Source organism: Gossypium hirsutum, chromosome D01 (genome assembly GCF_007990345.1).
Source record: "Gossypium hirsutum isolate 1008001.06 chromosome D01, Gossypium_hirsutum_v2.1, whole genome shotgun sequence".
NCBI classification, from domain to species: Eukaryota; Viridiplantae; Streptophyta; class Magnoliopsida; order Malvales; family Malvaceae; genus Gossypium; species Gossypium hirsutum.
In genome coordinates this window covers 60,269,560-60,290,663 of record NC_053437.1, presented here as the reverse complement: position 1 = coordinate 60,290,663, position 21,104 = coordinate 60,269,560, and the positions used below count along the sequence as shown (strand labels likewise).

The following is a 21,104-nucleotide window of genomic DNA, read 5'->3' as shown; positions in this document are numbered from 1 at the left end:
AAGCTCCATAATTTGTTCGCAAAAATTTCATAGTTAAGAAAATTTATTTATTTCCGTTATTAAAATTAATTATTTTTATAATTTTATTAAAATGTAAATTTACCATTATATTATAAATATATTAAAATTTATTATTATACTTTATTTACTTTAATATTTATTATTATAAATGAAAAACCTGGGCAATTTACCATTAAAAGCCACTTTTTTTTAATTTTTAAATTTATCGAAATCATGTCCACGTCAGCGCGAAGTTAAGGGACGTGTCAGCAAATCGCATCCACGTCAACGTGCTTTGCTGACGTGACAACAAATCGCGCTTACGTAAACGCAATTTGCTGACACGTCCCCTAACTTCGCGCTGATGTGGACACGATTTAGGAGAAAAGAGTCCATTCCAGTAAATAATAAAATACCGGGCCCATTTCGGTAAATTTAAAAAAAAAGTGGCTTTTAATGGTAAATTGCCCTATAATTGAATAAAAATTAAATTTTTATATATAATATGAACTAAAAAAAATCTCATTCTACAATTATACAAAATAAAAAATCATGCATCAAATTGCACTTTAAATCAAAATTTATATGTAAATCTGATATTTATCTTCTTCTTTTTTAAGATTTTCTTTTTAAACTAACCGTGAAATCCATACAATTTTCACAAATCATTAATAAAATTATCAACATAGCATAATTAAAATTTCTCAACATCAAGGAAGATTGATCAAGCAAAATAAACGCACAAAAAATATATAAAAAAATAAAATAGCAAACTGAATTCAACTTGCTCATATAAAGCAAACGGAAAAGATGTCTTAAGGATAAGCAGCTGAAAAATCCAGACACTCAAATTACAGAGAGCATGTAGGGCCGTGCTCACTGTACTTTATTTAAAAAACAAGATCAAGAGAGAAACATATTTGTACCTAGAAGTAGCCATGCAACCATACCAAGAGCTAGAGAATCACTCCTCCTCGGTCTCAGACTCAGCATTCTGGAGCCACTCGATGAAGGGCTTGACGTTCTTCCATATCTGAGAGCTCTTATTACTACCACCTATACCTTTCTGGTACCACTCCATGATGAACTCTTCTTCCAATATGTCATCATCATACAATACTTTAATAACTAAAGCCACCTCCTTTGCTGCCTCAGGGCTGGCCTTGCCGCAAAATAACTCCATAGAATGTAGAAGCATCATCTGGCATCCCTCTTCATTGGCTGCAGCTGCTGCCGTCGCCCCTGCTGCAAGGTAGTTCTTCTTTTTAGTTACTTCCTTAGCAAACCCTTTCCCAACATCCTCAAAGAGTGCTGTGAAAAGAGCATCCATGATTTCTTGGGAAGTTCCAGAGAGTGAACCTAGGAAGGATTTAAGCTGAGTTGGAGAAGACCCTTTCTTGAGATGTTCCTTTATCTCGTTAACAAGTTTCTCGTGGGTATTGAAACATTTCTCATGTACCTTGACATCAGGCTCCGGAGTCTTCTTCACTGACTTTTTCTTCTCTTCATTGGTAGATAGCATCACCATATCTGCAGTAACAGCACTTAACTGCTCTTGAATCCTTTGTTGAGCAGCCGCCAGTGAAGTATCTGTTTGCCACTGGACATCATCATCGTCATCGCTGGCTACCTGTTCATTCTCATCAACCTGGCTTTGTGAAGGGGAATGATCCTCATCAGAATGCTTGCTTTTCTTCTTGGTTACTGCACCCTTGGAAGCAACAACCTTTGAAGTAGTAGAGGAACCTTTCTTTTTTGACTCCTTTTTAATCTTCTTCAGCTCTTCATCAGCAGCCTCACCCTCCTTGAGTCTCTCCTTTTCAGCTCTCCTCATCGCTTTCTTGTCTTTCGTTGACTTCTTTGCCTCAGGTGGGTTTTTAAGAATGAATGTCGTAAGTTTATCTCGCATGTCAACATCGGAAACAAATCCACATGCAGCACATTTCAGGGTAATCATCTGCATCTTGGTAATAATTATCTCCGTTTCAGGGTTCCCACAACCATAGCATTGAACATACTTCTTAATGAAGTTCTCAAGAAGCCCTGCAAGCTTGGCAGTGTCATGGGCCCCATTTACGTGTGAAGTTCCAGTCTTCTCATCAAACTTGGATTGAGCTCCCAGTTCACAACCAAAATACTTTGTAGTGTAAGAAGCAGGTCTAGCCAAAGCCTTTGCAATCTCAACCATATTAACTACATTAGTCTTGATGCCATTTCCTCTCCCTTCAATCTTAGTTATCATTTTGGGCATCTTATACCTATAAAAGGCATCATCACTGTTTGAAGCACCAATATTTTGCAAAGCCATCTTGATCAAAACCGTAGGTGAGCGTTAATCAGAAAGGACAGATCAAATACTTGTGTTTTCAATCGCAATGCAAAAGTTTTTACCAGACAGCCTCCTTGCACAATGGCAACCGAGACAGTGTGTGTTATTAGCCTCAATATGCATGCAGATTATTTCAGAAGAGGAAATTATATTCTTTTTTCTAGACTTGGGACAGTACTCTCCGAGCAATCCAAATGACGACAAAAAGAGAGAGGCCCGTTCAGACATAAAAGAAGATTCAATCGTATCTATCTCCACTTTGACAAGCAGAAGACACAGCAGATTAAGCTGCCAACTTCCTGAAATAATACCAGTCAATCCAAGCAAAGGTTGAAGAGTAGTATATCGATAACCGGCATAAAACTCATCCACATCAGGAAAATAACACTTGGCAACGAACAGCAACCATCGACACAAATAAAAAGTTAACAGTAAAGGAACAATGACACATAAGAATACAATTTAGAATGTTACATATACATGAAGATATATACAAAAATTTCAAATGCCAACAAAACATCACACTTAATAAATATTCATTTCTTAAAGCCTACAGATCCCAGTACTAATCTAGATACGCAATAGCAATCAAAAAGCTTTAAAAAAACTATTAAATTTCAGGGTGAATCTAAAGAAATAAAATTAGACAGATCAACTTGAAAAAAGTAAAGTCCCAATTCTAAAACCTTTAGTAACGTTATGGGATAGATTAAATAAAGAACTATTAAGTACTGCAAATTCAGCATTAGATAATCTAAACAATCCTTTCAGCGTTAAATAATGAAAAAACTAAACAGAACATATATATATAATATCTGCTGGAATCATCTAAATACGGAAAAATCTTCAAAAGGATAATGAATAATCAAAATATAATCCATCAGGCCAGAACCAAACTACATCAATCAGATCATCAATCCAAATCCGAACCTATATAAGCTCATAAAATATAAAAATATAAACAGATCTATAACGATTCAACAACAGAAAACATAAACCTAGATATTGGAGAAAGACATCAGAGAATAAAATAAAGGATACAAAAATAACAAATTAAATCAAACAAATTCAGAAAAGAAATAAAATTGGATACGGAAGAATCATACCTTTTATTAGATGGGAAAAGGAGGGTTATTAGAAAGATTGGGAATTTGAGAAGAGAATGTATGGATTTGATGGGAGAGAATGAAGAAAAGCACGCAGCTTTATACGGCGAATTGCAGAGAAAATGTGAAAACTCTAGGGCAAACTCAATAACTTTGAATTTTGGAAAGGTTAAGTTGTGATAAGTCCTTGTACTCTCCATAAATTGTGAACTTAGTCTTGTTATTTCATTTTTAAGAATTTAGTCATTTTATTTTTTAGATTTTAAAATTTAAGTTTAAAATAATTTTAACTGTATTAACACTAAAATCTGAATTTTAAAGTCTAAAAAATAAATTGACAAAATTCTTAAAAATAAAAGTATAATGATTAAATTTTAAATTTACGAAAAATATAGAGATCTGTGACATATTATAATCTTTTTTGAAAATAATTACTTTTGAACCGACTTACTTTATTTACATTCTTACCGTTAATTCCATTTATTACTTACCATAAATTTTATTTCTCTCGACTTATTTAGTTGATAAAGTGCAACTACATCATAATTTTTTATATTGTATTTGATGATATAAATTGTAATTACATAACTAAATGATTTTAAATTCTTAACAAAATAATTATTATAAAAAATTATCAATAATAATAAAGAAAAAAGTATCTAAAGTAACAAACTTAAAATCAAATCATTTTATATAATAGGCTAGAGAAAGTATTCGACAATATGATTAATAATAAAATTAACAAGAAAAATAAGCCTCGTATGTAATTTTATCTAATTACTCTAACATTTCATATTTAGTGGTTTATTTTCTCTCTACCATAAAACATGTGCTCTTTGTTATCATTGATTGATCATTGACCAAGTGTAATAAATACTAAGTAATTTAGTATAAATATTTTATAACAAATATGATGTAATTTAGATTTAAAAGCCACTTAGTAATTTGAGTTAGGTGTAATTGCGTATAACTACACGTCTGCAGTATATTCGGGTAATCACTGTAATTAGTGAGTCTCGTTGCATTAAGTGTAATTGGAGCACCCCGATTACATTCTCCAATTCTTAAAGAGAGAGTGAGAATTGAAGTAATTATGAGAATATTTACAAATATTTACACTCAAATCCAACTACTCTATGACTTTTAAAATATGATGGTAGTTATTGCATATACAGCAAACTATAGGGTGCGATGTTAGTGACAAAGATAAGATTTGTCCCTCCTATAGAATAAGAGCAATATATTGGGCCCCTAAATGAATTGAATTAGAAATGCATTGGCATGCTTAAATGAGTCGATATAAAATGTAAGACTCATTTATATATATCAGGCTATTCGAGATTCAAGAAATAAAATATTAGACTATACAAACGTTACTATTCTGTGACTTGTTCAATTTAGATATCACAAATAAAAGGATGGACTACATAGTAGCATTATCATGAAAAATTTATTTCGGATTATGATTTACTACAACTTAAGTAATAGTGATGTATTTGTAAATGTGACTTATTGATTGCAATATTAGAGATGTTTTAATAGGAGTGCAAACCTTCCAAAATCCTACTAAATCGCACCTTATGGTTGAAATGATTAGAATTCAAAGAAAATTCATATAATTTAAATTGATTGATTATATAAGAATGTTCACATAATTAATTTAATTTGAAAACATTAAATTATATGTAGTGAATGCAAATACATTTGAAAGGTAAAGAAACTAACCCCACCTAGGCTAGTCTTATACACTGGGTCCTTAAAGTCTTTATCTTTAAAAACAGAAAGCATAGAAAAATCTGCATCTCAAACAAATACCGACCAAATAAAAATTCCTACGATAAAATAATTTTAAATAGTAGTAAAAAGAAGTAGGGTCGAGTCCATAGGGATTGGTTATTGCGATCAGCTTTCGTCCTTTTCTTATGAACAAAATTTTTGTCGTGACAGTAATCATGCCCACGACTCGAAACGAACTTGCTAAAAAGTAAATACAATAAATTAGGAGAGTTGAAAATGTCTGGAAATTAAATAAGTGAGATAGCAGAAATAAAAAAATATATAAACCGAAAATAAAATAAAATTAGAAAATGGATTTGAATTTTGTAAATAGAATTATAAAGCCTTAGTCCTAGGCTCGGTAAATTCTAGTTTCTGAATTAATCCTTGAAAATGAGTTTTTTCCTCCAAACAATAAGCTAATTATAACAGGTAAGAACGTCCTAACCACCAATTCTTCCTTTCGTAGTTGATTTCGGTACGTCCTGCAAACCAACCCTTATTGATTGTCTAATCGCGATACGCGCTTTTACAATTCAAGACCCTGGTAGTCTTGTGACTGAAGAATCCAACTCAGATCAACGGTCTCAACTGCGCGGGACATTTAAATTCGATCATCATCTCCTTGATGAAAATCCCACTAGTATGACCCTGCCAAGATATGTCAATTTGTTCACGCGAATCTGAATATAGCACGACTGACTTGTCTTCCCAACTATACGCCAAAACGACTAACCCAATGCGCGCTTTTAAGTTGAAATAGAGTTAACTTTAAGGGATGAATTTGTCAATCCTAATATTCTAGAGATACAGTAAACATCGTTATGAAAGATTTTTAATACGGTCTCACGATTCTTGACCAGAAAGAATATTGGCCTAAAGCTAAAGAGAGATTTAGCGAAGCATGAAATTAATCATGTTTTTATTGGTTAATGTGAATAACTTAAATGGAAATGGTGGGAGATGAAATTAGAGAAGGACTTGAGAAATAATTAACCCTAAATACTGGAAAGTAAATGAAAGTTGATAGAATGCCACGCAAAGAAAGAATGAATGAATTGAATTTTTTTTCAATTTCCAGGTATTCAATGTGTGTTTTTTAAGTCTGACCATACACCCACTAATTACATGAAACAAAATATTTGATTTTTTTTTTAATTTAGCTTTTACAAAATCAAAACCTTAAATGTTTCTAAATTTTTTACTTTGTCTCTCTTCTATCGTTCATGCTCCATTGAATCCTTTTCTACTTTCGCATCTAAATTTCATTCTTGACAAGATTTAAACATAAAATTCACAAATTAACAAGAATTAATTCAAGAAAAAGTTGATTTGAGCACGTAAATCAAAGTAAAAATGCTATCATTAAGCATCCTTATTATCATGAAATTGATCACTCAGCAATTGTCGTTGCCAACTTCCCAAATTCTGAAACATCCGTCGTCTGACGAGAAAGAGCCTTCACCAGCATTTGGCAATCCAACTCGACAATTTCGTTGTCCATCTGGAGAGATTTTAACCACAAAAGGGCCTCCCTAATTGCAAAAGCCTCAGCCAAACAGGGACCATAAGAAGCTCTCTCAAACCCGAATAGCATCTCACCTTATGACCCCCACTGTCCCTTATAATCGCCGCAAAACCAACAGCCATACCGTGATCCAAACTCGAGGCGTTGCACTTCAACAACCCCGGGGGAGGTGGCAGCTAGCGAGGGACCGCACAACCCGACTGACGCGAACCATTCCCAGTCGCTACTTGTTGTTCGCCTACACCCTGAATCATCAGCAACAGGTTGTCGCTGCATCGAAGCTAACTGGGCAGCAGCAAAAACACGATTTGTTGCCTCCCACGATTGCACCTGAGCATAAGCAAACGCCAACAACTGTTGCAAATTCAAATCCTTCTTCTGCCACACATGTAAATTCTGACCAAACCAGAGACAACACAGAAGCACAAGACAATGAACTTTCAAATGCATCGACGAAGCATCCAACAACTCAACAAGAAATTGGTACGCAGAATCTTGACCATGAACAATCTCCACAGCGCCCCAAACTACGGAGCAACCGCACCCAAATAAAATATAATCAAGATCCACAATGCCCTCACAATGAGAACACTCCGGCGACAGCACAACACCCTTGCTCAACAAATGGAACTCTGTAGGAACAAAGGAGCGCAAACAACGCCACACAAAATCTATCACCTTAGGCGGAAGTGATAGATTCCAAAGAATTAACCACGGGCCTTCCACTAGAGTATTGGATTAATTTCGATATCAAGCATCACTATGGGTCAAAACAAAAATAATATGTTGAGATTGATTTGCAGTTAATTGATGACAAAATATCATCAAGAGTTTAGATGGCGAGTCAGCATTCCCGGAATATTATGCAATAATCAACAACTCTCATAGTGATATCCTTCTACTTAAAGGTCACCGTTGTATATAGTAGAATATAAGTGACCAAGATGGGGAGTGGTAACGTAAACTCCTTGATAGAATTAAACTAAAAAAAGCATAGCAAATGAATGAATCGATATCAGACGATCAATGGTATTGGCATCTCTTTCAATAATTCTTTCGCTATATACTTAAATAAATTAAAAATTAATGGGGAAGAGTTAATTTGATCTGAAATTGGTGGTCGTCATCTCGTACAATCCATGGGAAGATAAACTTCTATAATATCTGAGCAGACAGTACGAAACGAGTGTCGAGATGATGCCTTTGTACGCATCAAAATCACTGGTTGAGCAACATTTCTTTGGCAGGTTAACGTTTAGAAAAAAAAATATGTACAACAGCTACACTATACATCAGACTCAGAGCACGCACAGTAGGACCCTTTCTTTTTTTTTCTTTTTCTTTTTAATAAGCAAATCTCCATTCCTATGTCCCACAATCCCTAACGACCCTTCAAGACTGAATTTTTCTAGCCTCTAGGCAAACCTTGATGGAATGAAATTCTCACCCACTGTACAGTTACTCTTGTGAGATATACAACAAATGATATGCCAAAACTTCCCCATCCCGAGTCACATCACGCGGCTCATATGGCATTGAGGCCACACAAGCCCTAATCAACATCTCACCACTGCTTCTGCCATTCAACTGCCTTCATCAACATACACCTCCAGTTCCGCACAGAAAACAGTTGCATTAGGCACAGATGGGCCGTCACCCTTCCATAAGGCAATTCACAACTGGTGTACTGACAAAGCCTAACCATTGTGCTCCAACTGTCCATCAGAAGTGGTATCTCGTGTGAGGTGCTTCTCCTTGGGAAGACAATCGACAGGAACATAACAATATCCTTTTGGTAACCGTGAATTCTTCATCGATGCTTCATCCGATGTCATTACCAGCTCCTTTTCAAATGTTTCAATTGGCTGAGATTCATCACAAGGCAAGCATCAGCCATATTCCTTTATCTATGCGCATGCATCAGAGAGAACATGTAACAAATTTTACCTTCCTGGATTTTGAGTTCCATTCTGCATTATCCAAAGCATTACGAGATGCAAGAGAATATCTGTGTGGGATTTGCTGCCCAGAAAATGGCACCCTCTCAGTTGGCTTCCGAACAAAGAGGCTTTGGGAAGTGGAGCTGTCATCAGTTCTTTGATAATTGTCCACAGGCACAGGAACCTTTGCTTGGTGCTTCACTGAAAGTGTACTGTCCACAGTTACATCATCAGATCGCATTGCTTCACTGCATGATTTGTTATCATCTGTATGGCCCTTGAGAGAAGTTGTTGCAGATTCGGAGCTAACATCCGGATGGAAAAAGGGACTATGAACAAGCACAGCACGAGTAACATGATCTCTTTTACAGGCAAGTATTTCATGTGAGCAAAGAACCAACTCTCGCTGCAAACATTCACAAATTACATTCCAAGATTTATTCATAAAATAGAAAAACTATCCAACAGCAGCAATTGCACTGGAAAACAAGAGAATAAAAGTAACCGTTAAAAAAAATCACCTTCAATTTTTCACGTTTGATTATTCTTTCACAAAGAAGGCGTAATCTTTCCAGTTCAACCTGTAGAGGAGAATCCAAGGACAACTCAACAACCGCACAGTTCATACACTAGTATACATTATAACACCAAAATTATTACATAGCACATATCCAAGCAAACCCAAAAGATGGCAAGAAAGCCCTTACCCGAATTTGCTTCATGTTTTTCAACTCCTCAATTCCATGTTTTTGAGTTTCAGCCTACATATGTTATTGAACAGATAAACAATACAGGAAAAATAACATGCAACAAAAAATTCCGGTATTTTTAGAAGAAATCAAAATTTTCAAACCTTTGCTCTCTGCTCCACACTGTGCTGTTCACAATAAGCTTTGTGATGCAATTTGCCACCACCAAGCTTCACATTCATACAGAAGCCAGCACTTCTAGCACAAGAGGGATGGAAAGTGATCTGACAGTGACCATAACCACACTGCAAAGAATAAAAGTGCAGCTGCTTAGATACAAAGTACATTAATTGCAACAATTTCTAGTTAACAATTTGAGTAAAAAAGTACTTTTACGATATATCTCACCTTAATGCATGCACCACGCTTGCAACAACATATACAACAAACGTCAACCCCGCTTGAAGCCAAATGCTGATATTCCATTCAATATAAATTCAAATAAGATCCATAGAACTTTCTCCAAGTAGTGATTATCTAATGCCTTAACATGCATACATACCATTCCCTCAACAGGATTAACTTGTCCCCTTCTGAATGTTGATTCAAGAACCCACTACAAAATACAAAAAACCACGTCATTTCATTTCATTGGCAAGAGATGAAACGTTAAAAACCCCACAAGAAAGAAAAAATCACCTCAGCACAGAAAGCATGTACCCACTGGCCATCTACAGATTTCCTAAAAGCACCAGTAGTACCACCACATAAGCCACATTCTGCAGCAGGATAAGGTTTCTCCCAAAAATTTAGAGATGGAGCTCCAGAGGATCTAGATGAGAACAATTCTTCACATAATTCACAGCGCCAAGGACCTGTAGATTCTTTAACGTTGCGATAGCAATCCAAGTGAACTGCAACCTGCGAACAGGACTAAATCAAAATTCCAAACAGATAAAAGTAAAATTTCCCATTAAAGTAAAACTAATGGTTTTAGGCTAGAAAACCTTGCAGCCAGAACAGACTAAAATAGGATTCAGTACGGTCTCAGATCTCCTGCAGATATCGCACGACCTAGGATGTCCTTTAGAAAAATCTGTAACTGATTGAACAATATCTGAGTACTTTTCAGATGGAGTCCTTGAGACAGCATTCCTAGAAAGTGCATCTTTTGCTCTTGTCTGAGAGTTAATGCCGGCCCTTCCAACAGAAGCATTCAGCTTCAATACATTCTGAAAGAGAATAGACTGAAATTTTATCCTTATTTAGAAGCAGGAAAAAGTAAATAAAAAAGAGGATCCATAAGAATAACCTCTTGATGACTAGAATCTTCCAAGCCATCTTTTCTTGATGAAATCCTGGAGGAAGCAGCTACAGCAGCAGTTGCAGCAGCCAACACTGCCTGTGCCTCCTTATGTCTTCTCTCTTTACGGCCCTGCTTCTTTGCTTCTCTTAGCTCATAAAGATATCGATTAACAAGCATAGTATCCCATATCTTTGTCCTTGATGCTTCAACCTCCTGTGGTAGACTTTTAGCAACCCTAGAAACTAAATTATCTGTAAGCAGAATCACACAAAATGCAGGATATAGGTTATGACAAAGACACATCAACAGAAAGAACCCTAGAGCAGAAAAGACGAATACCGGTAACATGGTTTCTTGAAACTGCGTTGCCCAGTAACCTATGCTGATAAAATATAATTTCCCCTTCCACTTCATCCTCTGGAGAAAAACTGAGAGCTCCCAATTTTCTAGCCTTAACTGACAGCTCTAAATCATCAACAGGACAACTCTTTTCATTGCACATTGAATGTTCACTTTGGTGACTGCAGCAAACACTAGCATTTGAAGATGCCACCAGACGAGAGAGATCTCCCTCCTTTGCACCTGTAAAGTGGAACTTATTAGACCTGCCCAAAAAGACAAGCAGAAAGAAAGAAGAAACTGCAGACTAAATAATGAGATGAAACTTGCCATAGAACTCATTTAATGTGTCCTTTCTGCCTTCACACTCACCCACTCTATTCTTGCAAAGCAACCCATTGGGCATCTGCAGCAATTGCTTCTGTGTATACGGGTGAATGTAGAAGTTAGAAAATTCTTCAGTTCTTCTGCAATACAAAATTGTCAAGAATCAGAGATTATCTCATCAAAATAGATGGAAAATCTCCTACAATATAACAAACACTTATAAGGGGAAAAGGAGCTATAGGGTGCTGGTTTAACAAATAGAGAGAAGTCTTTTCACAAATTTACATGAGATCAGCGATAATTGGATTAACAATCGACCAAATAGAATTTCCTTGATCTGTTTTCTTCTCAGGAGTCATTGCCCTCTCTGATTGACTCTTTCCATGAAGGCTGTCATTTAAGAGATCAGTTGAATTTCCTGTCCAATTGTACAATTATGGATACAATTCACATCAGAATCATAAAGAATAATTAAATTGATTGAGCTAAATCAAAGAAAACATGGAAAAGAAAGACAACAAATCACAGATACGACATTGTTGATGATAAAGAGATGCCAGCATCTTGATAATTCATACAGTAGAAAAAAGACAGCTTGGCTATATGACCTGATTTGAACTGCCCCAAGTTCCTAGAAATCATCGGACTATTTTGGTCACCCTAGGCCAAATCTAACTTCCAGAAAAATTTTAATGCAATGTAAAATATTTTCATGAATACTGTACAATGCAATCTTATCACGTAACTTCCAACCAACAGTTAACACTGCAAAAGAAATCCACAGATTCTACCCATGTTAACTGAACTCTTCATTTTATCAAAAGTACCTGTTGTCTTGTACCTATATCTAACATATATCCATATATGGATATGAGAGAATGATCTCCGAAATATATGCAAAAATTGAAAAAGTTATAATACCCATCTAGATGCATAGCCATGTCCAACACTTGGCCCCATCATAGGATACTACCACTAACACTTGTTATTAAATTAGCTAAAGGATTTGCTCTCAATTTTTTTTAAAAAAAATAGCTCATGGATTGACCAGCCTTGGCATGTCACTTGATTCTACAAGACACATGAACTGCATGCAATACTAACAATTGCTATTAACATTATTCTTGGATTGAGAAGCCAACCATGTCGCAATCTGCTTAAACATATCATGGAAAAAGGGATATGGGTGGGAACCAATACCTCTTGAACAAGGCAGCATGGCATCCATAATAAAATCCAAGAACCAAAAATTAACATATTTAATCCAGCGAAAAAGAACAGTCAGGACTCGAGACAACTCTCAAAAATGTACAATGAAGAACTAGCTTTTATGAACAAATAAGCATAAATCTAGAAAATAGAACTCATCTGACTAGCATTGGACAAGATAAAACATAAAAAAGGCATAGATGTTTCATAAAGTAAACTAAAAGCTAGTTGCTTCAAGAAAAATTCTGAAAGAAAAAAGGAAAAACTTTAGTGCCATAATTTCAACGAAAATATCTCCATTGAAACTCATGCATTTCAGCCAAAAGAAAAGAAGGGGGGTGGGGGCAATGATCTTAAACCTTTTCCCGGCAAATATTTCCAGTATAACAAATTTATATGACACTGATAAATATTTCTGTCTCTTCTGATACTTCACTCTCTGAGGGAAATTCTTTTACAACAGAACTTTCACAAACAACAAGGCAAGATTAACAGAAAAAGTGTTCACTAAGCTAAATTAATAAATTAATAAAAAGTGTTCAGCCTTGGTTTCCTGTTTTAACTGGAAATACAGAAATATAAAAATTGAACCTTCTTCTAGAAATAGAGTTTATTTAAGAATGATGACATTCAGACATGGTTACTTTCATATATATGCAAATTAGAACCTTCTATACACAACCAACCAGAATACAGTTTGTAATAAAGTACCATTTAGTTTTTATAAGGTCTAGGAATGTAGTGAAATGAAAACAGAGAGAATAAGAAAGCACAAAGTCAAGCATATATATTATTAGAAAAAAAGTTAACCAAAATAACAGTGTCCAGAAACAACCAAGGAAAATTTACTTAACCAAAAAAGCAAGACCCAGATCAAGAATAAACCAAGGATGCATTACTTAACCAAAAAAGCATGACCTAGATCAAGAATATAGCTAGACCAACAAACAAGGCATTACATAAAGCAAAAAAATCAACAAAGAGTACCTTCATATGTGTGAAAATGCCTCTCTGCAGAGTCCTGGGAAACATCAGGGTTGGCAGAATTCTACACAGATGAGGAAACATCACTTAAGAAATGGAAGAAGAGTTAACGGATAGTGTATAGGCATAAAATTAACCGAACCTATAACACAATACATAAAGTACTCTTTCCAAAGCAGTTTCTTCTTTAAATATATAAGAGTCGACGCATTGAAAGTTATCCACAGATCACTCACAAATTAAATCAGAGTGAAAACAGAAAAAAAAAAAATGTATTAATTACTAAAATATGTATTAACTAAAAAATTATATAAAGATTAATGTTTGAAAAGTATATTTTTGTTTTTAATAGTAAAATAAGAGGAAGAAAAAACTAGAACGCTATATTATACATTACAAGTTCATGTTTTGCACTTCTTAGTTCATTAAAAGACATTTCCTTCATTGCACATGGTATAGTTACATGACCACACCTTAAAATAAGGCAAAAATGCTGTCACTACTCTAACAATATGACTACGAAAATCTAAACATTAACTTTGATGAAGATGAAGATGAAGATGAAAACATCTACCAAAATATATCCTTTTTAGATCATTAATCAGTGCTAATATTAGTAAGATTAAAATAACGGTTTTACATACATCACAAAAGAAAAACTTTCAAATTGTTACAACTTAAAGGGCGCATGGTAGATCAACATACTGCACAACTTATACTCACATGAGAATTGGTGAACAAAAACATTTATACACTTGACTCAAATGAGTATTGGCGAAAGCGGCTTAAAAACAACTTTATAGAGACATTATATGAACTACAAGTACAATGTTCAATCACATACTAAGGAACACAACTGGAACATATTTGGTAATTGATTCAGGAAAGCAATATCTAAAAACTAAACAAATTCAAAATCGAAGCATTAGAAAAAAGAAGGCTTTTATGACACGAAATCCCAAGACAAGAAACCAGACAGCTGAAACTTAGAACAGAGAATCCCTAATGCATCTAAACCTACTCCAGAACCTCCGGTCGCATCAAAAGAAAGGAGATGCACAGTTATAATATACAAATGATATTGGCAGCTGATGGCAGTATAAAATATAAAGCAACATGCACAAAAAGAATTTTTGGTTCAAAAAAAATCAATGTTGATGATTAAAAATTCTAATTAACATGAAAAGCTCCAGCAACATAGAACATTTATATCAGATTAGCAAAGGCTACTAATAAGCAAGTAACGGTATATCAGATTAGGGAAATGGTGAAAATACTAACCACAGTGAAATACGAGGAGTTTATATATCCAACCATTATTAGCAAAGAAGTAAACAGAACATGTATATACAAGCTCGAAGACAAAATTCAATAGAATAATCAATTAACCAAAAGTTAGCTTGCCAAAGGACCTCCGAAATGAACACTATGATTTGGTATATTACCCTTCCAGTGGCATCAAGAATGGATATTTTACTTAAATCATTTGTTTCTTCCTTAGCAAGCAGATCAACCCTAACTTCATCCATCACTACCCCAATATCATCAGTGGCTTCATCAGAGCATAATATTTTGTTATCCCTCAAAATCCTCACATTATTCTTGGTTCTTCTCCAAGGAGGCATAGGCTTGACAGCTACAACATCTGCTATGTCAGACTTGGAGGCCATTATATCGTCAGAAATACCCATTCCAGTCTCATCAGTCTCATCCTTCCATGAAATCAAAGACTTAATATTAACTTTTAAATTTTTCAGGGAAGTGCCCATATATGCATGATTACTAAGCCATTTCACTATTTTGCATTGCAGGTCAGGTGCCAAGCTATCATTCTGAAGAAAGGAAGACCAAAAAATAACATCAAAGAAAATTAAATGAGGGTGAAAGCTGCAAACTTAAACTGCTTTCAGAAAACAATGGCAAATAAAGTAACCACAATTGCAGGTATTACATTTAATGAAGCACTCAAAGAATCAGCTGAGAGTCCAATCTCCGATGCTATATCTTTTACATTGACTTTCCCTCGGTCAATTAGCTGCATCATGTGTAGATTGTAAGACAGAACAATCTGGAAACTTAAAACATTGATAGAACTATCAACCCAAGGATGACTGGATCAAATACCTTCTTCAAAATCATTGCAAAATTAAGAGAGTTAAATGGGCTATGTTCATCATCATTTGTCCTCTCCAACAACCCCACATCAACCAGATGCTGTGCCTCACCACATTCTGATGCAACTTGGGCATTTGATCTGGTACCAGACACGTCTATCTCCTGCAACTCACCATCACCAGATTTATCATCTAGACCTTCTATGCCCACTGCAATTTTATCTCCATTACTCTGGCTAATTTTTGAATTTTGAGAATTGTCCATAGATTGCAGCGAAAGTTGGTTGGTGATAGAAGAGTCTGTGCCAGAAGCACAAAGTTCTCCATGTTGTGGGGAACTGCTGTTATCATGGATTTCTGAATGCTTAGAGCAAAATGCCCGTAACTCAATCTGTAGAAAGAATAATGAGTATTGATGATAAGAAAACCTCAAAATAAGAACAAAATAGTTACAAATAAATAATAACAAAAAAAATCCATATTCAGGGAAAAAATGACACTTGCATTATCACACCCAAATCTTCCCCAAACTTCCATTCTATGCCTGGCTTCTCTTGCACATATAGGATGGAATGAGGTTCTGCAAGTTCCTGCAAAAACGACCAACATCCATCACAACCAAAAGCATTATAAACTCCTGTCAAGTTAAAAACTTGCTCAAATTTAGCAGCAAGGAAACCGAAGTGTGCAAGGTCAAACTCTTGTGATCATTTATGTTGAGATAGTTTGTCTTTAATAAAAGTTACGCTCTTTGATAAACTATTGAATATGCTATGGACTACAGACAGTATTAACATAAAAAATTAAAGAAAATTATATTTGGACAGAAGAGGCAAATAGACCATGTAATTAACTACCAACCCATTACACAAAACATGATAGGTAAAAAACTATTGCAACTTGGAAAGCATTGGTAAAGTTTGACTTCAGAACATTATCCAGCAACAAATAGCAGCGCTGTGACAAGGCAAATAAATCCATGGACTCATTGGAGTCCCTTCAAAACTTTAAATAAAATAATCATTTTCAGGTTCCAATAGCAAAAATTATCATGATTGGACTCCAACCAAAATGAGGGTACTAATCAATACTACTGACCTACTCAAGTCCTTTTCCTCAAATTCCTGACAACAGCTTAGCTAACGAAAAAAGGTAACCAATTATTGGATCTTCAAGGCACCCAAGCAGACATTTTTCTTCCTTAATATCAGCATTGGGGATGGATATGATGATATCATTCTCATCCTATGTAAAGAGACCAAAAGATTTTCAACAGAAGATAAGAACAAGTAATTTTATCCATATTGCCCATCTCTAATCCAAAATGTTGGGAAGATAGATTATACTAAGAAAACCAGTGCCATAAACTGTGTTGAAACAAGTATGAAAAACACACACACACACACACGTCGATAGTATTTTCATGAGAACTTCCTTTCACTGATCAGCTGCAACCACCCTTAACTTCATCCAATGTCTACACAAGATCCAAGAAAGTCATTATCCCAAGGGAAGGAGAATCACCTAGGTTCTCTTAATTGCTTCAGCATAACAGTCTTCCTAAGTGATATCTCACACTTGCATCAAAAGAAAAACCCAAGAAGTTTTCAGCATAGAAAGCATTTAAACTGTCCTCTCCAGTTTCTTCATTAAATATTTTGAAGGCACAAATTCAAGTTTCAGAACACCTTTTCCGAACAAATCAGTAGCCTCTGATAGAAAAATATGATTTTGATTCTTGAACAAACCTGTTTATCCCCATAGTAATATTATCAGAAGAGAACTTTCTATAAAGGTTTGTTGACCAAGGAGAAATCTCAACTCTCAAACTACCTTGCTCCTCCTTCATATACTCAGAGAATTCCCAGACCAAATAACTTTTATAAGAGAGCAGAATTAACACAAAAATGATAATGGAGGTTGATACTCAAATTGGTGAATGCTGAATAGTTTCTATCAAGCATTCTACTTTTACAAGTTCCCTTACAAATTAATTTATGGCCACAGTACAGATCAATTCACATTTTATGGGAATAAACCCTACATCGGCACACCAAATAAGTTGCACATATGTTACCTCCCTAGCAAAAAGAGAAGAGAATGGAAAAACTTTCTACAGATAAGAAGGATTCTAGAAACAACTATTCCTAATCGAACTTTGCCAACTTCTGCACCATATGGACCTAAACCAATCATAAACCTAAAGGTGCCAATAAACATAAGCTGAAAGCTGAAAGATTAATACCACAATTTTGAACAAATAACACCTACCACAAGAGCCATTTTTCTTGTTTGTAGACAGAATATTACGTTCTGATATTTAAACATCTGGCCTCACTCCCACTATTTTCTCAAACACCTTACTTCATTTCCCCCCTACTATCCATAATGATACCTTAAAAAATTGCAAGTTGTTGTTGTAGTAAGTATATCTTCTCTCTACTAGATATTCCTCATGCAGATATTAAGATAAAATTAAAAAAGAATACTATTCTAAGACAGTTTGAATAGATTGCTGCACCAAAATATGGAATGGACTGAAAGCCACCAGTACATAGAGAAGAGGTATCCTTCTTATAGCACAAGAGGCAGCAAATAATCATTCAAACTTGCCAAAAAAGGGTAAAACGTTTTAGATAGGCTCCTTAATATGAGCAATCCAACTTACCATGTTACTAATACTACCATTTCAGCTAAAAAATACAAAAGAAATGTGGGAACTTTTGAAAAAGGTAGGCCCAGTCCTGTTATATGTGAACAGAAAACAGAAGGAAAAATAATTTTCTCTACTAACAGGATGCATAAGCTGAGTGACGCCATGGACAAAATATTCCCTTATTTTATTTGAATTTTTGAAGTTACTACTTATAAACAACAAAATAATAGCCATTACTCTTGATAAGAAACACTTCAAAGAACACATTTTCCAGTTGCAAATCTCTAGACTAATGGAAATAAAAAGCAGCCAAAGATTTGCATAAAAGAATGCACACCTTGCACGAAAAAAATAGAAGCAGAATGCTACGGAAAAAGGGCAGAGCAACGAACATACCATGACTGCACCGAACACACGCACCATCCTTCACCTTGCATACATTACAGACTAATTTCTTTCTGGTGTCATTTATTCCTCCCGCATTAATAATTGGTTCCATCTTTGTCAAGTCTTCTATATAAACCTCAGGCATCCAGTATGAACAAAACAAGTGAGCAAACTCCACAGATGAACCATTTTCATCATTCTTTTGGACAGGCTTTAATGCACCACCCTGCTTCGGACAAAGTATACAAGATTTCACTGTACCATCGCCATCATTTGTCAGCTCACACCAAGAACAGAGCCAAGAACTATCTACATCTTTTTGCACACCATAGCACTTCTGATGAACAGCTACCTTGCAAGAACTACAAACAATTAACCTGTTTGATCCTTTTCCAGTATCACCAGTGCAACAAAAGTGACATAAAGATGAATCCCCGTCACATGGACGTGCAACTAATATTTTCTCCAGCCCAGCATCTTCTCCAACAAGCTTCCGCTTCTTTGAAGGCCGCTCTGAAGATAATAATACCCTACTCCTAGAACCTAAAAGCCACTCTAAACTACTAGTTGAATCTGGAAAAAAGTGTCCTGCTGTTTCCTTTGGTGAAAACTGAGCTTGCGTTGCAACGTTATCAATTTCCATTAAGTGCCAATCCTCAACCCTGACGACCTCCTTCCCTTCTTTATCAACATTACCATTTTCATTCACACCATTAAAATTCTCTCCACTACTCACACTCGCCTTCTCATCCACTTCAGCATACAAATTTGAATTCCCTGTTAGCACATTTCCAACATAAGGAATCATAAAACACTTCTTCCTAGCAGCTAAAAATCTGGATGGTATAATCTCAAACAAAGCATCAATATCCGGCAATGCTAGGTCCCGAAAAAACACTTCCGTTTCAGCCCAAATGCTGGCTTCTCGAGCCTTTTCACCCTGCCTGGAAGACTTCTTATCTGCTCCCGAATGCGACTTCTTATGCTTCTTCCTACTATCAGTCTGCTTCAACAAACTAGCCAGTCCACTGGGCAGCGTTGGCACACTCAACCCCGACACAGAACCACCTTCAGGGACATCAAAAGGGGAACGTTGGCAAAGGGCTTTCCGTGCCTGAGAAAAGAAATCGACACCAACATCATATTGCTTCTCGGAAGTCTCAGATTGGATCACCGGCCTCCGACTGGAGACCCCAGAAATCGGGCGGCAAAGCCTCTCCTCGGTGCCGCAACCTCCGTCCGCACCCCTACCCATCATCTTCTTCTGCCGGTGGCATAGAGCTCCGGTCATCACCAACGACAACCACAAGCATCAGTACCACCAACCCCTTGGTATTCCATAAAAAAAATCGAACCCTAGGTCCAACCCTAACCCTAATCCTATCTCCACCCCTTGGAAAACACAAAACCCTAACCCTAAAAATCAAGTTCCACTATCAGTCATTCCGAAGGAGAAATAAAAGAAGAGGGAATAGCCATAGAAAAGGGAAACAAAGAGGACAAACTCGCGTCTAGGGTTAGGGTCTTGTTTCGGATCCGATTTTAAGTGTTGCGTTGTTTTTGTTTTGTTTCGAACTTTTTTTTCTTTTTGGGAATTTCGAAGAGAGAGAAAGATAACGAGGGAGAAAGGGGGGGTGGGAGGGAGAAAAATAAGAGAGAAAGATTCGCGTTTTTTGCAGGCAGAAAGGACGGTTCGTTTTAGGAGGTTATTTACTTTTTATTTTGTTTTTAAATGGGGTTTTGATAACATGTAGTGACACCTAACGTGTATACTCTTGCAGCTGCCGAGTTTCACAACGTGGCATTTTTATATTTGTGTAACTGGATAAGATGTAACTTCTTTAGGGTGTAGGTTATTTGGGCTCTTAGTATATCTTTATCAATAGTATGATAAATAACTCTTAACCTATTTATGAAATAAATAAAATCGTACTATCTATAAATAAATAAATAACTATAAAACCAGCTCATTAGGAGTCATTAATAGACCTGATTATAAGTCGAGTTACTCGTCTGCTTTGCTTAAAAAGTAAAAAATTTTGATAAAAATATTATCTCAAAATAGGTTTGGATAAAAAATAAGACCCGCTCTTTAGACGGATCAAGCCTCGGGCAATTTTTTTGGCCCAGGCCTGGCCCGACTTGAATCACATGCCTATACTTTGTTTTGTATTTTCAATTTATTAGTAAGCTTTTATTTTAATATTTTTAGTGTATTTGATGCATTATATTTTTTAATTTTGCTTTTATATACAAAAATTTATTACGATCGAGCTCAGGTTTAGCATTTTTATTATGAGAGTAAAATTTTATGTCCATTTTTTTGGGTCGGGCATAGCCAAGCCTAAAAGGCGGACCTAAAATTCAACACCGACTTGGCTCGACCCATAATCGAGTCTAACCATTAGGAGTAA

At 35.6% G+C, this 21,104-nt stretch overlaps 2 protein-coding genes across 3 annotated transcripts; both read right to left on the bottom strand.

Moving 5' to 3' along the window:
* Nucleotides 1-766: 766 nt before the first annotated feature.
* On the bottom strand, nt 767-3,639 carry LOC107922129 (probable eukaryotic translation initiation factor 5-1). The gene is made up of 2 exons (XM_016851981.2): nt 3,436-3,639; nt 767-2,628 (listed from the first exon to the last, which is right to left on the bottom strand). Exon 2 carries the CDS (start codon nt 2,306-2,308, stop codon nt 965-967), a length of 1,344 nt encoding a protein of 447 aa, XP_016707470.2. The 5' UTR covers nt 2,309-2,628; nt 3,436-3,639; the 3' UTR covers nt 767-964.
* Nucleotides 3,640-7,867: 4,228 nt separating this feature from the next.
* Nucleotides 7,868-20,390, bottom strand: LOC107921987 (uncharacterized). Of its 2 annotated transcripts, none has more exons than XM_016851790.2 (19): nt 18,700-20,390; nt 16,152-16,237; nt 15,658-16,038; nt 15,485-15,568; nt 14,979-15,365; nt 13,537-13,597; nt 11,626-11,758; nt 11,344-11,480; nt 11,014-11,256; nt 10,681-10,925; nt 10,376-10,600; nt 10,068-10,289; nt 9,931-9,984; nt 9,777-9,842; nt 9,533-9,673; nt 9,387-9,440; nt 9,201-9,260; nt 8,687-9,085; nt 7,868-8,604 (listed from the first exon to the last, which is right to left on the bottom strand). In XM_016851790.2, the coding sequence occupies exons 1-19, from the start codon at nt 19,979-19,981 to the stop codon at nt 8,437-8,439; spliced, it is 4,428 nt and encodes a 1,475-aa protein (XP_016707279.1). In that variant the 5' UTR covers nt 19,982-20,390; the 3' UTR covers nt 7,868-8,436. The 2 variants fall into 2 exon arrangements, with proteins under 2 accessions (XP_016707279.1, XP_016707280.1); XM_016851791.2 differs by having other exon boundaries at nt 11,386-11,480.
* Nucleotides 20,391-21,104: the final 714 nt, after the last annotated feature.

What these genes read in the sequence shown, in the direction of transcription:
- LOC107921987 (XM_016851790.2), bottom strand. Translation starts at nt 19,981, where the DNA reads ATGACCGGAGCTCTATGCCACCGGCAGAAGAAGATGATGGGTAGGGGT. An exon ending in AAAACATGAAGCAAATTCGG is followed by an intron (nt 9,261 to 9,386) that starts GTAAGGGCTTTC and finishes TCTCCTCTACAG; the next exon opens with GTTGAACTGGAAAGATTACG. An exon ending in TCAAACGTGAAAAATTGAAG is followed by an intron (nt 9,086 to 9,200) that starts GTGATTTTTTTT and finishes GAATGTTTGCAG; the next exon opens with CGAGAGTTGGTTCTTTGCTC.
- LOC107922129 (XM_016851981.2), bottom strand. Translation starts at nt 2,308, where the DNA reads ATGGCTTTGCAAAATATTGGTGCTTCAAACAGTGATGATGCCTTTTAT.